The sequence below is a fragment of the Mercenaria mercenaria genome, chromosome 15, assembly GCF_021730395.1.
Source record: "Mercenaria mercenaria strain notata chromosome 15, MADL_Memer_1, whole genome shotgun sequence".
NCBI lineage: Eukaryota > Metazoa > Mollusca > Bivalvia > Venerida > Veneridae > Mercenaria > Mercenaria mercenaria.
Window position 1 is genome coordinate 52585485 of NC_069375.1, and position 22566 is coordinate 52608050.

Here is a 22566-nt window from a genome sequence, read left to right on the forward strand (position 1 = left end):
TTTTGGGGATAAAAACATGAATTATTAAAGTTTATAAAAAACCAACTTTCTTGTTACTGAGCCGAATTTTAACTTATGAAATACAGAAAAACATGAGAGGTATTTTATGCGTAAAATCTGACATTTACCTCAATAACTCAAAAATTTGCGAAAAGATGATGCAATACCTGTATTTACACTACAGATACATTGAGGCCCATATGTCAGTTTGTGACATATGTGTGTAAAACCAACACTGAGTACTTGCATGTAAACGACGCTGAAGCATTCAATTAATTATTTAATTAAGTAGGATAGCGAGTCACAGACACTCCATCCCCGCCTCCGATGGATTAGTACAAGCATCGCACGAGGGGTTCGACATTAAATGACATTATAAACATGACGACTGATTAAAAGAGACAATTTTGTATGCATTTTTTTAAAATTTCATTTACGCCTTTAAAGGACATAAATCGCCTACTGTACTCGCAAGATGGAATACAGTATCACTCGCAAATACGCATTCAGATCAAATATCAAAATTGGCAAGTCGGCATACAGTTAATATTTTTACACAGACTAGATAAAAATCAGTTTCATTCAAAAACGCAATAAATACGAAACATTTTATTTACATATATTTATGGAGTATGCATACATATTACAGAAAGCATCAAGGATAATTGGTTTACAAATCAATTTGGCGTGATATTCATCAGTTTCGTGACTTGGTCGAGTGAATTTTCATGCAATGAGTGTGATCAGTCAACATTTTGTAAACATTACCTGTCAGTTTCATCTATTATATCACCATATACACATATTTATGTTAGACTTATCGTTAAAATTTAATACACATACAGTGGCAGCAAAATAATGAATTTGAAGACGATTTTTACCTTTCGCGTGTCTGTTTATTGTTTTGATCACTCGCAAGAGGAAGAGGGGGGCTATAGTCGTTTATAGGGTGTGAGTATACATATTTACTACGATTATGCATAGTTTTGTGTATTGGTGTGGGGAGTGGGTAGGGGGGTGGGGGGGATTTATTTTTTTAGTACACAAGAAGAAAAACAAAAGGATAATACCAAGTATTTCAAGTATTTGAGAATATTTGAAATATTAGCATGGTTTTAAAGGGAAAGTTGGGCCATTATCACCGTAGTGTGTTTACTTCACATCATGCTTTATGCGAGAGTTTAAAAAAAAAGAGACAGATTTACTACTACGACTTAGCGTACATTCATTGATACAATAGTATTTATACTGTGTAAACCATGTGTATTTATACTGTGTAAACCATGTGTATTGTAGATACAATAGTATTTATACTGTGTAAACCATGTGTATTTATACTGTGTAAACCATGTGTATTGTAGATACAATAGTATTTATACTGTGTAAACCATGTGTAATGTAGATACAATAGTATTTATACTGTGTAAACCATGTGTATTTATACTGTGTAAACCATGTGTATTGTAGATACAATAGTATTTATACTGTGTAAACCATGTGTAATGTAGATACAATAGTATTTATACTGTGTAAACCATGTGTAATGTAGGGGGAAAGAGTGGGAAATTTACAAAACAGGTAAACAAATACAGTATTTGAGAATATTTGAAATAGAAAATCTAATAACCTGATTATTCAATTTGAATACTTTTGAATATATTTATCACTGTATTTCTTTATAAAGTATTTAGTATAATTATATAGGCTTACACTAATTATATATATAGTTAGTCTCTCTCATACATGTACATACATGTACACTTTCTATACATCTTATCTCTCCCATGGATCTGTCTTTAATTTTCTAACTTCTAGGAACACATTTATTCCTATTTCTACTATTCTAGTCTTGAGTTTCTCCTCATGCCTAATCTTGTATGCTACTCTCGCTAGGTTTGACCTGATCCTCTTCATTTTAGATGGTAAGTCTGTAAGAATTCTCTTTCTTTTATCCATTAAAACTGGACTTAAAAGCTTAGAATAAACAAGGTCTCTATCCTCATAGGACACAAATCTTATTATGACTGGCTTTGGTCCATCAACATCTGAGGGCACTCTATGACAGTTGCTGAATAGCATCATGTCTGCTCTTTCTTTCTTTAATTGAAGTTGATCTTTGAAGAATGTCTTCATTACCTCTTGCAGATTTTTATTATCTTGTTCTTGAAATCCATAAAAAAGGAGATTATACTTCCTTTCATGTTGTTTTTTTTTTTCGAGTAACAGCGTCTGTATCTTCATCTCATCCAGCTCCAATCTACCTTTGCCAATTTTTGAGTTCTGATTTTCTGCCATCTCATCCAACTTTTCATCTTGAAATGATACACAGCTTTCTATCTCATTTACCTTAGATTTGATTTCTGCCATTTCTCTCTTTGTGGAAGCTAAATCTCCCCTGATGAGACTGATCTCCTTCTTTACCTCATCAAATACACTGGTGAATTTATTTTCAATTTTGTTTCATCTTTTTTCCATTTTTCCATATTCTCTTTAAATGAATGCAATAAGCCTTTTATTTCATCTCTAAACTTATCATAGTTTATGTCAGGTTGCCCGGGGATACTTTTATCTTTTTCTTTCCCAGTTTTCAGCTTCAAGTTAATAAAACTTTCTGGAATTGACTGTTCGTGTAAAAACGGGTGGGTGGGGTACTGTAACCTTATAACCTTGTACCGTAGTCTTTTAATTTTTCAATTCAGGCAGCACATTTCACAAAAAATCATTAAGAAATCATGTAGAGAACACTTTCTAAAACCTTCATTTGATAAACAACAGTCAATACCGACACAATATCAACGCCATTTTTCCAATCCGCTTAAATGTTTCATACCGCCATGGCTGTGCTTGATTTTTTTCCAGGGCTGCATTTTTTTTTACTTGATATTCATTAAATTAAATCAGAATGATTTTAATGATAAAAGCTAGGTCATTTTCGAATCTGGGTTATCTGGTATATAAACTAGGTCACCAACTCAAATCAAAGAAAAAACCTTGTATAGGCAATAAAGACTGCATTTTTCATTTGATGTACATGAAACTTGGTCAGAATGTTTTTATCATAAAGTCTTGGATGGTTTCGAGTTTTGGTCATGTGGGGTAAAAAAAACTAGGTCACTAGGCCAAATCAAAGGAAAAGCTTGTTTACACTCCATGAGGCCACTCCCCCCCCCCCCCCCCCCCCCCCCCAATCTTTCCGAAACTTTATAAGAATGTTTTGTTTTTTTCAAAAGATCTTGGACGAGATCTTATCTGGGTCATGTTGGGTCAGAAACAAGGTCACTAGGTCAGATCAAAGAAAATGCTTATTTACACTCCAGAGGCCACATTTTTGGTCTAATCTTAATGAAGATTGGTCAAAATATTTTTCACCATGAAATTACTAGGTAAAACATGTTTACACTGTTATGGTGTGTTACTCAGGTGAACAACCTAGTGTCATCTTGGCTCTCTTGTTTGCTGCTATTTTTATCAAGGTATGTAATAAGTAAAACTGAATACGCAATTTGAAGAAAAAAACGAAATGCAGTATTGTATAAAAAGTCAAAGCAAAGCTAAGTCCCGGAAGTAAAATACATTTTGTAAAAAAATCCAATTACTAGAGTTTATATTGAAATCTATGTATAACACATAGTCACGAACATTTTAGTGTAATTCCGGGTTTGGCAAATCAGGGTTTCCAAAAATGACAACATTTAATGATATGGAAATTTCCATGCGATAAAAGTTTAATTAAAGGCGGCCTTCATTTTACAATAAAAAATTGATTATGTTACGATAACTAACATATTTTATAACCGGAAGTATCTTTGCCGTGAGATTCGCATATAACTGCGACATAATGCATTACATATCTCAAAATATACAAGTATTTAATGATTAGATGATTGCACGCCGGATTCTTATAAAAAAAAAGACATGGAACGTAACCTTCATTCTAACATTTATTTGTTTTCATGGCAAATTGCTGCTTTAATTGGCAGAAACGGTTTAAAGAAATGATAGTCTGACTTTTCAAATTCATATATAAGAATGTAAAAACTGAGAAATCAATGAAACAATGAATTGTCAGCAAAATTTGGTGTCTGTCATTCATGCAGTGATCTGTCTTCACTGGCACCGGTAATACGGAGTAAGTAAAGCATGTAAGGTATCCTAGTCTTTATTCCCAATGGCTGCAGCACACATTAGGACCTAGTTTTCATATCACCCCTTCCGGAGTGGAGTATTTATATAATACCATATATCGTAAATAAACAGTTTTTGCAACACGATATTAGTAAAACTATGGTGCTTTCATAAATAAACAACGTCTGTTCCCGCGCCATGATTTTAGCTGATGATAAGTAATGGGCGACATAGAAATGGGAAGGCTTGAATGTACTTATATAATGGGGTTACCCGTTGAGTATAAAAATACTCAGTCAAAGAATTCAACGTTTTTCAACAATATATGTAACAGTTTTAATTCATTAAAGACCATTTGGCGGCGGGAGTTCTTAAGCTACCCGGAAGATAAAACCCGGATAATTTTATTGCACAATGAATGGTTAAGTATATTTATACTGAATTTATGATATGTAACTATATACGCTGTACAGGAGTATTGATTCTGTCCTTGAGAATAAACTAGTGGTATTTCTGGTATTTGGGTTTCCAAAAATGACAAACTAGTTTCACTGACGTCATCAGAAATAATTTTTTTTATAATATCTTTTATGTCTGCCTGGCAAGGTACCAAATCGTTTGAAGAAGAAATACAAGAGGAAATAAACGGCGGAATACAACACCCAAAATTGTACTTACGAAAGTCAGGTGGGGTTTTCGTATTTACTGAATATACTTTTTATGGGATACCGTTTTACTAGTTATTCAATATTTTGTGATTTCATAAATTCATATATGAATATCACAGATTCATTATGTGATATTCTAAATTCATTTATGGATATCAGAAATGAACAAATGACATCAAAAATAGTATATAAATACTAACCCTTACGGAAATATTATAGTTTGCCGCGAACACTTGTTGCGATCATGCCGCGAATATCAGGCGAACATGCCGCGAGCAATTGATATAATGTTCGCGGCAAGTTCGTTTGGTGTTCTTTTCACACGCAAATTAGTTTTGCCGTGAACAAGTTGCCGCGAACTTCCCGCGAACAAGTAGCTGTGAGCTTCCCGCGAACAAGTTGCTGCGATCATCCCGCGAACTATAGTAGCTGCGAACATCCCGCGAACTAGCTGAAAACTATGACTACTAAGCAAAACCTGGCCAGAAATTGTGCACAGAAAAAGTGAAAAAAACAAATAAATTAATAGGAATCAGGGATATAAATTTATTGAATAAAGTTGAGCACCGATGGTGCAACAAATTCAAATTGTGAGTGTCTGAGCTTTTCCATATCCTTTGTGGTGCAATTTGAACTTTAATGAAATATACTTGAATTTTAACTGTTAGCGCTCTCTCGTATTCTATAAATAGAACACACCGCAGATATACCATAATGCAACGCGCAATTTGTGGACAAGGGAGGGTTGTATATATATATATAACGCATGTATACTAAATTTTTACATTAACCATTGAGTAAACTTCGAAGAAAATTAAAAAAGTAAAATACGAAAAATTTCACGTTGCCTGCATAATTTCCTTTAAAAACCTGCTAAATAAAGGAATCAATAAGCATATATATTGAAATGAACGTAGGAAATATATAGACATATTATTTGAGCATTTTGTTAGACCGGGGCCATTCAAAAGATGTGTTCAAATCAAAAATCTTTTAAAAAGTACAGTAAAATGTACATTGCATACAAATTACTCAATATTCTACAAATTACATCAATAAAGTATAGCATCAGAAGGACTGGCTTAAAGTCTTTATCACAAAAATACAATATTTTCGGATTCGAAACACCTGCGGTCGAAAAAGTAATTAGTACAAGATTATAATTTTGATTCATGACTTTTAAAGCATATATCAGCACAATCATTAATACATGTACTTCTTTTTTATACATTTGGTTCACACAACACCGCGCTGAGCCTCAATGAGGTGCTTGAAAGCGTGGTCTATTAAATACTTCCTACTGAAAACAATATATGACAGGACGTAGGTAGAACTACATGGTGTTTCATTAAATTAGCACCATGTTTTATCAGATCACATGTAAATATCATTGCTAAAAGTCACTGAATATCTACATGTCACACTAAGATGTCATTTGTAACATATCATTGCACGGATGCATTTAACAGAGATGTTAATTGTTTTAAAAACGAAGAACTAGATCTAAGTTATGAATATTGCTGACTTTCAGTTATACATATTGTTCATGACATTTCGAAAATAGTATAACTAGGATGTGATTATGAGATAGCATATAGTTACATTTTGAACACTTGCGAATGAGATAAATAGCAAATAGATCTAGACATAATTATATTGATGAATGACCGTAACTGGAATTTTTAAAAAATAGTAGAACAACATCATCCTTTCATATACTGATGACAATTCGATGTGTTATTTCTGACATGGATTTAAAAAGTTCAAAACGGCACTGTCAACATTTTTAAGAATTTCTTGGCATTGGAAGAACTGTTCAGTATATATCTAGACTACTAGTATATACAAATTGAAAAAGATGAGAAACACATTCGTTTGATATGCATCAACTTGAAAATACATAAGGAAATAAATGCAAATTCTGTGATTTACTGATGCTAATGTACAGGAAAAGCACCGATTGTTTGTCCGCACATTGAGACCTGTGCTATTTTTAGGCTGGCGATATTCGCCAGACTATTATAACCATATATCGAGTTTCTGTAAAGTTCAACAGGTGCTGAGACTGATAACACAAAATATAATTTCATGCGCAATTCAAATAGTCCGCCACGTTAATCAGTTTTGCCATAGAGTTGTATAAAGAGTGTTAAACATACCTGTTTCAATAGATCTACTTGCACAAACATGTTGTGATAATGTTTTATTTTTCTAACGGTAAATATTTGAAAGATAACATTAGAAAATATTACATAATGATGGTAAATTAATTCGCCTCCATGAATGAAATGTTCGTATGAATGGAACTAACTCAACGTTAACCGCTTCGTTATAAATTATGACCTCGGTCTATAAGGAGCTAAGTAAACAAACGTTGGTTCCGAGAAACAATTGTCGATATGAATTATACTGCGCATTATTCGACGCCCTGACATAACGTGGAAAAAAAGAAATATGAAATATCAATTAAAATGAACTTATAGTGATAAGAGTTATGTCAGGTCTTATATTTAGGGCTTAAGTTTTTAGAAACTATTCTTTCAGATCATTTGCTATAGGTACTAAGGGAGCCCGCCCGCTTAGCTCAGTAGGTAGAGCGTCTGTCTACGGATCGCGGGGTCGTGAGTTCGATCCTCGGGCGGGGCGTATGTTCTCCGTGACTATTTGATAAACGACATTGTGTCTGAAATCATTAGTCCTCCACCTCTGATTCATGTGGGGAAGTTAGCAGATCCTTGCGGAGAACAGGTTTGTACTGGTACAGAATCCAGGAACACTGGTTAGGTTAACTGCCCGCCGTTACATGACTGAAATACTGTTGAAAAACGGCGTTAAATCCAAAACAAACAAACAAACAAAATAGGTACTAAGGGACGTAACCGCTGCGTGATAAGAAACAAATGACCACATTATACCTGTTTTTAGGCTATTCTTATACTAAATTCGTTTTAAACATTCTGACGAATACTGAAAGATATAATGTAAAAAGCGCTTTGTCACCAATTTGCTTTAAGGGTGGGGGTGTAGATGTAGCGAGTTTTGTTTAAACACACGTTTTCAACTTTTTTCAGGTTATATTAAAAAGTGGACCCGTATTGGTAATGTTTAACAATTGCACTAACTTGATACAGTTCTGAAGTTAACATATTTCGCACTGTGATTCATCTTTAAATGACTTTTACCGTGTCGTTGTTGTTTGTTTGTTTTTTATTTGTTAATTTTGTATAAGTTATGTCTTTTTTCCTCCAGCTGAAACAGAGACAAATTTCAAAGTGATAGCCATTGTGCAAAACGATCACAGAGAATTCATTTTACCAAATATTTTTCTAAATGAAACCTCAAAATATTGCGTAACAATTATAAAACACAAAATAAAATTGGCGATAACAATTTTTCTGGGGAGCCTCGAGTAAAAGGATTTAATCGGAAAGAAATTAAGCTCCAACGTTTGAAAATTATGACCTTGTTCTATGCATTCATAAAGAACCATAGGGCAGAAGTAAAACCTACCTATATACATTTATTCAAAACTTTGTAAAAATAAATGCAAAATCAAGAACTTTTACAAATGTAATTAAGTATTTTTCAACGATGTCTAAACATTCACCCTTCAGGTCAAATTCATTTGAAACAGCAAGAAATGACTAAGAAATGGCTAATCAAATAAAACATTTCCGCTTTTGTACGTCAGATCAATGATAATATGTTTTTAAAAAAACAACGGTTTATCTTACTCGAAAAAGAAAAATAACAAAGTCTGGTCCTAGTAGGGTTCGAACCTACGCCCTCCTGAAAAAATAGTTAAAGTAATCTCATGGTAGGAATTGAATACTCTTCAAAAAAAAAAAAAACAACATTATTACGGATACGTCAGTTTTCCTAACCATCGTATTAAGGAAGCAACATGACTAGACAATAATCATTAACAGTCCGGTTTATAGCGGGGTTCGAGCCCAAAATTTCCCTCATACCGACAAGAAAATCGCCCCATTTGATCAATGTTCATACATTCACACATAATGTGTGTGTTGGGTGGGGGATTGCATATGGAATTATAGATGTTGTGTTTGTTACCTTTATATTTTATCTGATATTATGTCCCTCAATGTTTATTATCGCTTCGTAAGAAACATATATAAACGGTTATGACACGCCAATTGTCCAATTATAACATTAACCCAGGTTTACGGTAAAAAAGTAGAATTAACAATTACAGATAAACAAGGGTTTTCGAACGTAAAAGCAGGTTTTTCTAATACTTACCAATATTTTCGGGCGAAAACACGCCCGTGAACCCAGGTTTCAACCAGGTTTTTCAATTGAACTTTGAATTTCGGCCGTTATTTTTAGTTCACGAGCGTGAACCTATGTTTACGGGAGTAAACCAGGGTTCTCGGGTGTAAACCATAGCTTACGAACGTGAACATATGTTAACAATCGAGAACTTAGATTTACGACCGTGAACATGGGTTTACAACCGTAAACATAGGTTAACGCTGGTGAACATAGGATAATGACCAAAAATCATAGTTTTGTTCGAGAAACCAAGTTTTTCGAACTTAAACCTACGTTCACGTTCATAAACTATGGTTTACGCTCGTAAACCCAAGTTCAGGGTTGTCAATAAGTATTTGTTGAACAGGCTCAAATGGAAAAGTAGGCGGCCAGCTAGGGGGGTCCGGGGGCATGCTCGCCTGGAAAATTTTGAAATTCAGCGCTTCATTTCCTGCATTCTGGGGCATTTTGAAAGCATTTAAGAACATCTTTTCCACTGCATTTTTAAATACAATATACCCTTATTTTCACATTTTTATGAACTCACCTGGTAAATTTGGAGATAATAATAAAAGTGAGTTTACATGTTCATGAATGCATTTTTCATGTCTTGAAATGTGAATATCTAACTTGTCACCACACTTCAACTCTTTGTTGTACTTCTTTGCAAAATCAAATAGTTATTGCACTACTATATATCTAAATTCAAAATTCTACTGCTCAGGATTAAACCTGTACTCATATTTCTTTTGTGGGGAACAAGATTCCCCAGATGAATTTTTACAATCTGGCATGACAAAAAATGTCACTGTTAGAACCATCAAAACAAAATGTACAGAGTTAGAAATAATACAAGTTTAGGCATAGAAAATTAACTGTTTGATTCTCACCCCCACCTATCCGTAGCCAAAACCCCTAGCCTTGATTTTTTATTGATCAAAATCCAGATATCCAAAATTGTATGTCCAGATTCTGTTACACTTTCGTAGACATTGACCAAAGCTCCACTTTGAAGGATATGTTTGACAAATTATGATGGTGCAAAGACAGTTTAACAGCACTTGACAGTATCTTATAAAAAAAAATTACCTTGACATTTCCTCTTATTGAAATGATTTAAGAGAAATATTTATCAAAAATCGGCCAGCTGATACCGCGACAACTACTGTACTTTCGATTTCAAAAACTTACAGAAAAAGGTAAAAGCGAATATATTTTCTGATCTTAATTTGATTGTGATTAATGATTTTTTTATAGAAATTTTTAAAAATACCTGTCTCAGTTGTCACACATTAAAATCAACACCTGGCTTTGTTATAAAAAGCACTCCACAGGGGTAAATAGGTGTGAAAATATCCAAAAATTGTTGTTTACAGATTAGTTATAAGCGACATATATGGCAAGTTTTTGAATTTTCCTACAGCAACTACTATTTTTGCTTGTAGACAAACTCAGATTTGAGCCATATCTAATAAGCGGTGTTGGATTATTAAATATAAAGGTGCTTGTGGATAATTTCTTTGTTTTGTTTTTTGTTGTCTTTTCTTTTAAATCGGGACCATCACTCATGATTTCAAAATTCTTGGAAATTATCGGGGATGTCTCATCACTCTTTCTTCAGAAGTTTTTGCTACAAAATATAACTTTGACACTACGATAACTGATGAATATTTTTTCATGTATATCTCTAATATTAATTCAGTCTGTGAAACATGATTTTCATCGCTTTGATGTTAGCTTGGATTTCATCAGTTATGACGTACGTATATCATCATTTGTAAAGGCGGAGCTTAAATAGTTTTGCCGATAAAATACGTCACGCGTTCTACATCCAAAGCTGTCATTGGTTTATCGCGTGTTTAAACTCAAGTCAACGATTGACAGGCACGTGGCAGTGTATGAAATACACCTCGACAATTAAGATTCAATTAACATCGCCCGTGATGACATGCTGTATGTTAATTATGAACGGAAACTACCGCAGGTAATATCGATTTTTAGACTGGGTGGAGAGTTCTTTATACAAATTATATTTTCGTGACAGAATCGTGAAAAAAAACCTTAAAAATACTATGGTCGGCAGGTTAAGGTTTTTAGGCCCGGCTTTTGTTTTTCGAATTTGAACCAGCCCAAATGCCATTTGAACCGTCCATTTCAGCCGGCGGCCGGTTCTTATTGACAACCCTGCAAGTTCATGGGTTCACGTCCGTATACAATGGTTCTCGGCAATCAAATTATCCAACAATTACATTCTTTGTCGAAAAACTATGATTATCTAATGCTAACATAAATTTTCGAGCGAACACACAGTATAACGGGCTTAAACTATAGTTTACTCTCTTGGACCCATGTTTGCGTCCGATAAACCAGGTTTCTCGATTGAACTTTAACTTGGATGCACAAGTTAATCAAGATCACAACAATACCCTATGCTCGCCTTAGTTTAATATGGAAAACCCATAATATCTAAGATTTTGCAAACATCTTTCCCATACAGTTTTCATTCAGTGTTTTGTGGTAGCCAGCCTTTCTGTACTTTCAGTACTTTGATTTAGTTAGCAGACATTGTTGGAGACGTAACAGATCCTTGCATACGAGACAGATTTCCCTCTAAACATATCTAAAATACGTATCTGGTTGTAATTAACTTGACAGACTCATACTGTGACCTTACAGACAATGTTACAAATTAATTCATCTACAGTTACCTGCTCTTATCAAATCCCTTCATTAACAGTTTACCAAGAGGTTATAATCTTCAAAGTTCTTCTCGCGAACATGCCGCGATCATTGGTCTGCCTGCGAATATCCCGCGAACTAGTATCAAATCAATCGCGGCATGATCGCGGGTAGCAGCGAATATCCCGCGAATACTTCCTGCGAATAGGTATGTTCGCAGCATGTTTGCAGTTTTTTTTACCGTTTCGTAAGGAAAAATATATTATATATATATAATATTATATTTTTAAACATTATAATGAAATAAAATCGGTTATGTAAATGATTTACTGATTCATTTTGTACCATAAAATAGAATCAAATATATTATTGAATTGAATTAAGGATGTCATAAAATAATACTTATTTTAAGATATAAACAAGAGCTCGTAGAACGCGAAATGCCCCCTTCCATTGATGCATTCCGTAATTGAACAAGGAACAGAACTCATCTGGTCACAGCACACATAATTTCTACTGTTCTGGTTTAATCTATTGACCTCAAAATCAATATGAGTCATCTGCTGGTCATGATCAACCTCCCTATCATGTTTCGTGATCCTAGACCCAAGCGTTCTCAAGTTATTGTCAGGAAACAGTTTAACTGTTCCGGGTCAATGTGACATTGACCTTTGGCCTTCTGACATAAAAATCATTAGAGATCATCTGCTGGTCATGACAGACCTCTCTATCAACTTCCAACCCTTCTTGAATTATCATCCGGAAACCTTTCAACTGTTCCGGATCACTGTATCCTTAAACTTGACCTACTGACCTCAAAATCAATAGGGATCATGTGCTGATTATAATCAACCTTCGAAAAAGTTTCATGATCCTAGACGCAAACGTTCTCAAGTTATCGTCTGGAAACGGTTTAACCGTTCCTGGTCACTGTGACCTAGACCTTTGACTTATTGATATCAAATCAGTAGGCGGCATCTCCTGGTCAAAATTAATCTCCTTATCAACACTCATGATCTAGGCTCAAGTGTTCTTGAGTTTCAATCCGGAAACCGTTTAACTGCTGTGGTTCACTGTGACCTTGACCTTTAACCTTCTTACCTTAAAATCAATAGGGGCCATTAGCTAGTCATGACCCTTCTCTCTATCAGCTTTCATGATCCAAAGCCGAAGGGGCTTTGAGTTATCATCCGGAAACGGTTTGACTGTTCCGGGACACTGTTACCTTGAATTTAAACCTACTGACCTCAAAATCAGTAGGGGTCATGATCCTAAGCTCAAGCGTTTTTGAGATATAATCCGGAATCAAATTGGCCTTCATACTGACACCGACATCTGCAAAACAATATAATCCTCCTTCTTCGAAGGAGGCATACATATTCGAATAATAGTACATGTAAGCCATTCTTGATGCTTTTGATGTATTCAATATTCAATATTTAATGGTATCCAAAAGTAATATATTTTCTGGTCCTGTGGGATCATGGAGTCCATTTAACATATGTGTAACAGCCCTTATGAAATGGTCAAAAAGCTGCGAACATGCTGCGAACATGCCGCGAACATACCTATTCGCAGGAAGTATTCGCGGGACATTCGCTGCTACCGCGATCATGCCGCGATTGATTTGATACTAGTTCTCGGGATATTCGCAGAAAGACCAAAGATCGCGGCATGTAACTTATAAGTAGTGTAAAAAAAACCATTGGGATGAAACGAATACATGCACTCAGACACTGTTATTTTATCAGTAGGACATGAATATAAGAAGCGACAGACTCGCCCGCACTCTGAGAGACATGTTGTTTTAAGCATGATGAGAACTGACCTAGATTTTAACCATATATCAGTAAGAGCGGCCTGTCGCTTCTGACTATTGACAATAAATAACAAATGCTGATTGAATGGGATAAGGCCGTGACTTTTATTATTATAATATCATTACAGAAAATTAATGAAATATCATGGCATATTGTATGAGTTAAAAGTATTATGCAATGAAGCATGAAATGAAAGATTTCTAGCCAAAATGCATAGAAACAAAATAGGCAACGCTATGATGCTGAAGCTCTAAATTTATGATAAGCACACATGTACTAGACAATGGAAGGAGAATGCAAAATTGCAAATTGTGCTAGCAAATCCAGCTGCCGAAACTCCGAGGCCAAGATGCTCAACGAATTCTCAACATCATGATAATGGATTTAAAGGAAACAAAAATATGAATCCAGTGCAAGTGCAAGAGAATATATAATTAGAATAAAAGTGCCAAATAGATACCATATTTTTGCCATGTTTATGCAGCAATATATTAGTCACGATGGGAACAAAAGTCGCGACTAACAATTAAAACTTAAGTCTTTAAAATAATATTTTTGCTCTTAAGAAGATGATATTTTGCAGCAAAATAAAAGTCCGCTGCTGCCCGCGTGTTTACTTGATACAACATAATTATTATATTCTACAAAATAAAATATTTTCTTTACTGAATAAAAACAAACAGTTTCTTTTATTGCACAACCTTAAAATTTTCGCTGAATCTATTTCATTTTGTTAACAGGACTATTTCAAAGGGAAGTCGGGAAACTGCAAGCCGGCTGCCTAACCCCTAACTCCTATTTATATATCTTTTTTACACTCATCTTTTAGTTATTTATTTTAATTTGGAGGGGGAGGGGTGGTAGTGATATCCAAATGCTGCAAACAGAAAGGTGTCTCCATCCCCCGACTTCCTTGATCTATAACATTCGTTTTTCTGGTATTAAATGAAAATTGAACATGATACAGGTCGTAACTTTTAGACAAATTAAATGTTCAGATGAATACTTAAATAAACTGAAAAAAAAAAAAACCCGCTGAATTTCGTAGATGAAACACTTTCATATGCATGAGCAATATCTTAAACAATCCATAATGAAGCCTTCATATACTTGGTGGAGAACTTTTGACTTCTTGGAAAGAATAATTGTCTTTATCCATAAAAGGCACGTACTGTATACCGGCGTGGCAGTATGTGACATGACCTGGTGTACTGGCGCTGAAAAATATATAACACGGCAGCAGAATTGTTTTCAAAAAATGTTAGGGTGAGGACGGTGGGTATTTTTATACACGAAGTGTCGACTTGCCTGCTTAGTTATTTGTGAAGGAATGAACCGGTTTGAAATATAAAATTGATCAAAATGACCACACCCGTGAACTGCTCGTGCGTGAAATTGATTAATCAAGGCACGTTATATTATATGGACTGGATTAGAGTAACAGAAGCAGAAATTATAGCTTTTGCGTACCCACTGAAAAATAACATAGATTTAATTCTCAGAAGAACATAAATCCCTTTATTGAAATGACAATTAACAGTTAAAATTCAAACATATTTTATCATTTAAACTCAAAATGCTCCAAATATGATATGAAAAAGTTCAGACATTGACAATTTGAATTTGTTACAACCTCAGTGTATAAGTTAATATCCCTGATTCCTATTAATTTATTTGTTTTTGCATTTCTTTCTGTACAATGTCATGCATTTTTGTACACAATTTCTGTAGTGATGGTTTTCAGCTAGTGCGCGGCATGTTCGCAGCAACTAGTTTACGGGATGATCGCAGCAACTAGTTCGCGGGATGATCGCAGCAACTTGTTGTCAATAATGTGTTTTTAGCGAAGCTGGTCTGATAAATTGACAATCCATTTTTAATATTAACCATTTATTTAATTGTAGATTACATAACAATGAAGGGGTACCTTACACATCTGTTAATTTGTGCATGTTGGTGTTCTCTGGTAATGGGCTGCGGTCGCGGCGGGGGTCGTCGCTGTCCACCGCGTGATACAACCAAACCTACAATAACATGTCCACCAGACAGGCACGAAATCGCTGATCCATTTCAAATAAACACTAAAGTAGGGTGGGATGAAAGTTCCATAGTAGCAAATGACAACCGGGACGGACCTATAACGTAAGAATGGTTTTGTTTGTTAGATGGTTAACGCCGTTTTCAACAGCATTATAATTATTAATATGTAACGGCGGGCAGTTAACTAGTGCTCCTGGATTCTGTACCAGTACAAACCTGTTCTACCTGCCAACTTCCCCACATAATACAGAGATAGAGGACGAATGATTCCGACACAATGTCTGTATCAAATCGTCAGATTGGATTGTAAATTACTACATCGGAGTAATGATGATCACCTTTTTTATAAAGTACATTTGTATATTACATTGTTTTCTTTTGCCTAAATGTATGTGATATAAATTGAGGCAACGTTATTAATCATTTACTTAGTAATTTTTTAACGAAAACAAAATGTTATTTCCGATATGTTATTTATTTGTGTAGGTTTTGTTTTTAAAGGTTTTGCAGGAATTCTCATTTAATATTGCAAAGCTTCGAAGTAGTTCAATGAATTTCGGTTTCTTTTTTCAGGCCAACCAGAATCGGAAAGGCGCCAGGGAAATTATTTTCCGAGGGCGCTACAACAATAAAGTACCATGCTAAAGACAAAAGTGGAAATTATGCGTCTTGTACATTCACGATAAATGTAAAAGGTAAATTATTACTTTCATACTTTATGATATTCGTAATAGTATTGACACAACATTGCATGACGAAAAAAGAGACTATGACATTTAGCGCACTGTTTAATGTAAAACACACTTACTGATTAAGGGTAGATGTCACTTTTATATTGCCTCCTGCAAATTGCTTTTATTGGACAAGATGGGCAACATGCTGTCCATATCGTGCTGACCGGATGCGGGAAATTCCAAATCAGGCTTTCGCATCTTTTACCTGAATGTAGTGCCGTAAACCTATGTCCGCGATCGAAAATAAACAGAATAAGAAATGATTTCTACCAGAAATCCTTACGCCATTTTCTTTTTATTTTAGCACGTAAAGCAGCACTATTTTAGGATATTTTTACACATTAAAAAGGCGAACATAAGTATGATTGCTAACTGTATTTGCGTCATGATGGGTTTATAAACAGAAGTATCACCAGACCCGTAGCCAGAGGTAAAAAATAGGGAGGCATTTGGTAGGGGGCCCGGGGGCATGCTCCCCTGGATTTTTTTGTTTTCGAGGGTGCCATTTCGTGCGTTTTTCTGCATTTCAAACATGTTTTTGTTACTTTTAAGATACCGATTTCGGAAAAAATAAATGACGTTAAAAAGATTCGCGTACATTTTAGTTATTAATAATATAGCTACAGAAAAGTAAGAGTTTTGAAATAGCCAACGTATTTGAGATTATTGCCACTCTAAAACGCTAATTTAAACTCATAGGGTCATGTTTGCCTGGTTCTTACATCTTCAGTTGAGTAAATGTATATATGTTCAGTATAAACTTTTTAGCATGGCTGACGTGAAACGAAAATTTAAAGAAGCAACACAGTTTATGCATATACAAATACAATACAGAAATGTAATACAAAATTAATGTACTTAGTATATAATATATTTTGTCAATCTTCTTAAAATAATATTACATTTTTGAAATTCAGCACTTGGATAAATAGTGCGTATCACATGTCAGATCTAAAAGATCAAATGTAAATATTGTCATAAAGTTATACTTATAAGTTAATCAAAATCTAAAATGTCACACATTTATATAAAAAAAAAGTATAAACGGGAAGACTCCATACTTACGAACAATTAATAAGTGTATCTGATATAAGTTCTTAACTTTTAAGTGACCATATATTTTTGAGAGAAATCTTATAACGAAGTTTTGAAATGCTGTACGTAGATCTATAATCGTGACTTTTTAGCAATTATATGTTCAAAGGCGTGTTAAGAACAAAACCTCATGATTGTAAGACTTCATTCTGTTGTAATGTCAAAATGAATCAATTTAGAAAATATATCAACATTCAGTCAGAAAAGCGCCACGTTTTATTTAGGTATGCATAACATAAAACTTCTTTCGCAAGAACATGAACCAACTGAGCGACAGTGTAAGCTGGAATATAAACTAACGGGCGCATAGGTTGTGCGAAAACTGTGCCATATATTGCCGTAGCGACTATTGAGGCAATCGAGGCACTTGCCTCGGTCATTTTTCTGCCTCATTTGCCTCGGTAGTGTTTTTTTTTATTATCTTTTGTCTCCGTCTTTCAGTTTGCCTCAGCTGTATGAATTAACAGGATTTCCGGTAGTTTCTAATCTAGGTTTAGTAATATGTGTCACATCAGATATCCTTTCGACTACCGCTATTGTACACCGACGCACTACCTGAGACGCCAAATGCAGACTATATTTTTGGGGTTCTCCATTACCGCTACTGTTTTGCAGACGGGCTACCGCAGACAAATAATACGTACCAGAAAATTGGGGGTGCTCATTTCCATAGCGTATAATGCAGTATTTGGGTAAAAATTGTATATTTTCACAAATGAAAATAGAAGGAATTAACAAAAATATACTACATTTTTATGCTGCGGTAATTTTTATGTAAAACGGTTGCTACGCTATGGTAGTTATGTCCACTGTGTGGTTATTGGTATAACTACACTGTGGCACAACTTATAGTTTCTTGTTTCCTGCAATAGTCTACTATGGTATTTATATGCAGATAAAACAAACAGTTAATGTTATTTATTAAAAGTCACAAATTTAAACGGCCACTGCATCACTGCGGCAGTACATGCTATTTTGTGTGAATATGTATTAATACGCTGTGGCACTCTCTTTGGTTTCGCATGCCCTGCTTTAAACTACTGTGGTAATCGGGGGAATAAATAATGCCTACAGGATAAGTTTTGACTACTAGTATAATCCTTTCGCAGGGTAACTTTCTCAGCACTGTGGAAGTGCACTTAATTTCATTTAATATGTATAACTACACTATAGCACTGCCTTAAAATTCAAGTTTCTCACAAAAGTCTACTATAGTTCTTAGTAACAGGACGGGTAAAACTACACTGCGGTACTACATTGAAATTCGTTCTTCCTGCAAACGTCTACTGTGGTAATTATTTGCAGAGTGGTTTGGTTGCTGTACCACTTCCTCCCTATGTCAGCCCCTCCCCCTCCCCAATCCCGTCTAACAAGACATATGCATCCCCACTCCTATACCTAGATCCTCACTCCCTGTAATTACTATAAGTACTCTTTTTTCCAGGCACCATAGTGTTTTGGAATTCCCTTCCAGTACAACTTGTGCAAGCCCCAACCCTGAACCAGTTAGGCAGGGTGTAACCAAACTTGCACACAATGCTTAACAGGATAGACCTGTGTCTTTAAACTGCTTTTATCTGTAAGTCTTTCTTGCTTTTAACACTATCAACTGTATTCATGCTTGCAATACACATCGAGTATTACTTTTATTTTTCTGTCCATTCTACTTTTAAAATTCGTGTACAGGCGCGCAGCTGCACGTAATACTCCTAAAGAGGAGTGAAGCAGTATAAAAAGATAAATAGATAAACATTTAGTTCATAGTATGTATTAAAGAGAGGCTTTAAAATAATCGTTTTAGCAGATGCAGTTTCTGCATATATTTGGAAGTTTAAAGTTTATATTAGAGGGGAAAAAAAAGAAGTAGAATTAACGAGGAAAGTTGTTGAACATCTGGTTGAACCGTATAATGCTTCTAGACACATCCCTTTGGCACAGGCGTTCCTTGCCAGATCAACCCATCTTTATGGGTCTTTTAATAAGGGCGAACATTCTTGCCATATGATTTGAAATGACAGAAATTAGTCCGACATAAGGATGTTTCGGCAGGAATAATGTAATACATTATAATTCCTGGTTTCGGTTAGTACAATGAACAAAGGACAGCATTATGACACGTCAAATCAAAGATGGAAACATGGTAGCTACAGTATGGAAGGTTACCGTTCATGAATTATGAAACCCAAACAGACGCAGGTAGTTGATACCATTGACCGAGAGTTTGCAGACTCATGAAAGTATTTCAATGTCAGGGCAAACAAATGCTTGTCAGTTTTGCAGTATGAAAAAACTAAAGACCGCCGGTGGTCTCCGAACACCAACGTCATCATTTGGTTGTTAGCAGTGTAAAGATAATTTACACAGGTATAACAATACTCTTCTTATTAAAAAGTTATATTTATCTAATGAGTAGTTTTAAAGATTTCATGGTATTATTGAGTCATTGCTATGTTACGTGAACGTACTTTCTTTTACTCCATGTATATAAATTCGGTCTGAGTCAACAAGTCGCTCAAATCCAAAAATGTACTCAAATTATCGCTCTGGGTGAAATTTCTCGAAATATTTTGTCAGAAGAGGAAAAGTCTGTTATTGCATTATATATTCGACTGCTCTTAACAGGTTAATCTTCTTAGTATTGGATAAAATGTTTCGAGAAATTCAGCCCTTAAGTACAAAATCCAGTTCCAGAGAAGTTGTGCAATAATTGTAGTTGAAAATCAAAATGTCTTGCTTACATAAAAATATTAAAAATCTATTTTCAGGGTTAATCCCCGTGATCTTTTATATAATACTTTCAGGGAATGCTTTCTTTTGTAACATGCGTCCAGAACTGGGATTGGCTAACTAAAGAAAAAGTCCATACAGACCTCCAACCCGAAAACGTCCGTAAAACTTATGGCAACAAGAGAAAAATTGGAAACTCCAGAAAATCGATTTTAATATATACAACCATTGCAAATCACTAAATGTTGTAATTTGATATGTTTTATTATTGCTTATTGTTACTAAATTTTAATAAGAAATCCCTTCCTTCAATTTAGCTACATAACGGTTGCAAAAAAAAATCACCCACGAAGGTACAATTATAAAATAGAAACACCCCGTAAAATGCAAACAAAATTATTTTGGAAATCGACGAAGAAGAAATGACTGTCTGACTAGCGGACACTAAGCAAAATCTGGAGAAAAAAACAGACAGTGTCTAAGATTAGTGACAACATTACATGGTGTACACATTTTACTATGTGTCGTGTGTATATGTACGTTGTGTTTTTAGTACGAATGAGAGAAGTTTAATTGATTCATCCTTTGATAATTAATTTTCACATGCAATATACTTTTCTAATATGAGATGTCTCAACGGAAAAGGTGTTTAGAGTTAAAGTTTTGAAATTCAAGAAAAACATGTTTCATAAAGTTTGGCTTCTTGTGTATTTTGATACATTGTAATATTGTGTAGAAATAATAGCCATACAACTTGGCACATTAAATATAGACACATAACTAACTTATTAAGCAGTTCTACCGATGACATGTTTATTAGTGTGAATTTTTGACATTTCATCTTTCTATGCGTCATTAACAATGCTAATTACCCTACCTCCCCCACCCCCTTGCCATTAGACGGCTATTAAAAAATACATGTATATATAGATTAAAGGTTATTGTCGTTAGTTGTTAACAAAATTGTTTCATTCTTACTCAGTTTATTATAATCGGACTACAGTACAAATTCAAGAAAAAAAACAGGAATTATTTCATGACTTTCAGTGAACTTTTTGTGTAACATTACATATGCTCTATGTTACCTTTTGCGATGATTTGTAAGTAATGAATGATCCTCATCTGTTATAGCTTTTACAACCTGCTTCCGTTTAAATATATTTGTTTTTTATTTTCTGTCAAATGTTTTTGTTTGCTTTTAATGTTTTACTTTTAGTCACCTACCCGTTTTTCCGGATCGGACTATAGGTAGACTGTCTATCATGAAATTTAGTCCAAAATACGTTGTTCAGGTTGTGTAGCATTTGATATATGATTCTTCTTACTCATACCCGTTCATAGGATATTGTCTGTACTGTAGTGTTTTCATTCAGTTGTTAATTTTATTAGTTTACCTTATTATTTTCTGTTATGAAAATGTTTTGTTGCATTTTACTTTTAGTCACCTACCAGTTATGTCAGCGGATCGGACCATGTAAGCGCGTCAACTATACGTTATTAAGGTTCATTTAAATTTATTTATATTCATAATCTGTTTTTGTTGTGTATATGATGCAAGTGCCAAAACAAAACTCAAAAATGTCGAATGACACTTCGTGGTAAAACTTATAATAGTAGCTAAAAGTGTCTTTTTCTTAGATTGTCATGCCTTACTGACTTTCAAACACATTTTAAAATAACTGAATTTATTAATAGCATTATATCTAAATTAGAGCGTATCCCAGTTGCGAGCTGTATTACGTTGATACTTTTCTTTAGAGTCCCAATTAAGGTATCAATTGTTTAACAATATAATGAAGAATTGTAAGATCTCATTTCACCGAAAGCACATTCATGTATGGTTTTGGAAACAGATCATTTTAGAGTCTGTTTTTGTTTGAATCTACGGCCATGTTCAACATTATTCCAGTTATATCAGGCAGCCATTTCAACTAACCATCGTTCCTGGGAAAGACCAGTACTAGACGCCAAAGTCCGTAAGCAACTGCCTACTTTCTCACATAAAAAAATCCTAGTCGGTAGCACAACTCGAACCTGCGACCCTCCGTCCCTCCGTCAGTGAGAGGATTCAGAGATTACAAGTGCACGAATGTATCTCCTACATTACGGACCCGGACTATAAATTAATATAATGAGTATACAAAGGCACATGTAAAATACTGAATACTGTACCATTTATAAAGCATTCCAGAGTATCCATGCAAATAATGCATAATGCATGGAGCTCAAAGTCAAAATTACCATTGTGTACTTTGGGATAATTCAAATGCATTCTTACCTAAAGTTTGAGTTTTAAATGTGAATAAGTACAATATTTCCATAGTGGATAAATTTACCCACGTCTAGTATGCAATTGGAAGAAGCGATGTGTGCATATGTATTACCGTTGCGGCGTAAAAACGA

At 34.6% G+C, this 22566-nt stretch overlaps 1 protein-coding gene across 2 annotated transcripts in view; it reads left to right on the forward strand.

Annotated features, from left to right (window-relative positions):
* LOC123554705 (sushi, von Willebrand factor type A, EGF and pentraxin domain-containing protein 1-like) overlaps positions 1-22566 on the forward strand; it is a 74113-nt gene that overhangs the window by 18114 nt on the left and 33433 nt on the right. Inside the window, exons 2-4 of one of the 2 annotated variants that reach the window (XM_053525265.1) lie at positions 4732-4812; positions 15472-15709; positions 16181-16302. In XM_053525265.1, the coding sequence (XP_053381240.1) occupies positions 15483-15709; positions 16181-16302 (349 nt within the window). In that variant the 5' untranslated portion in view covers positions 4732-4812; positions 15472-15482. The remainder of the gene's footprint in view (positions 1-4731; positions 4813-15471; positions 15710-16180; positions 16303-22566) is intronic. The other variant, XM_053525264.1, reaches the window with a different exon arrangement.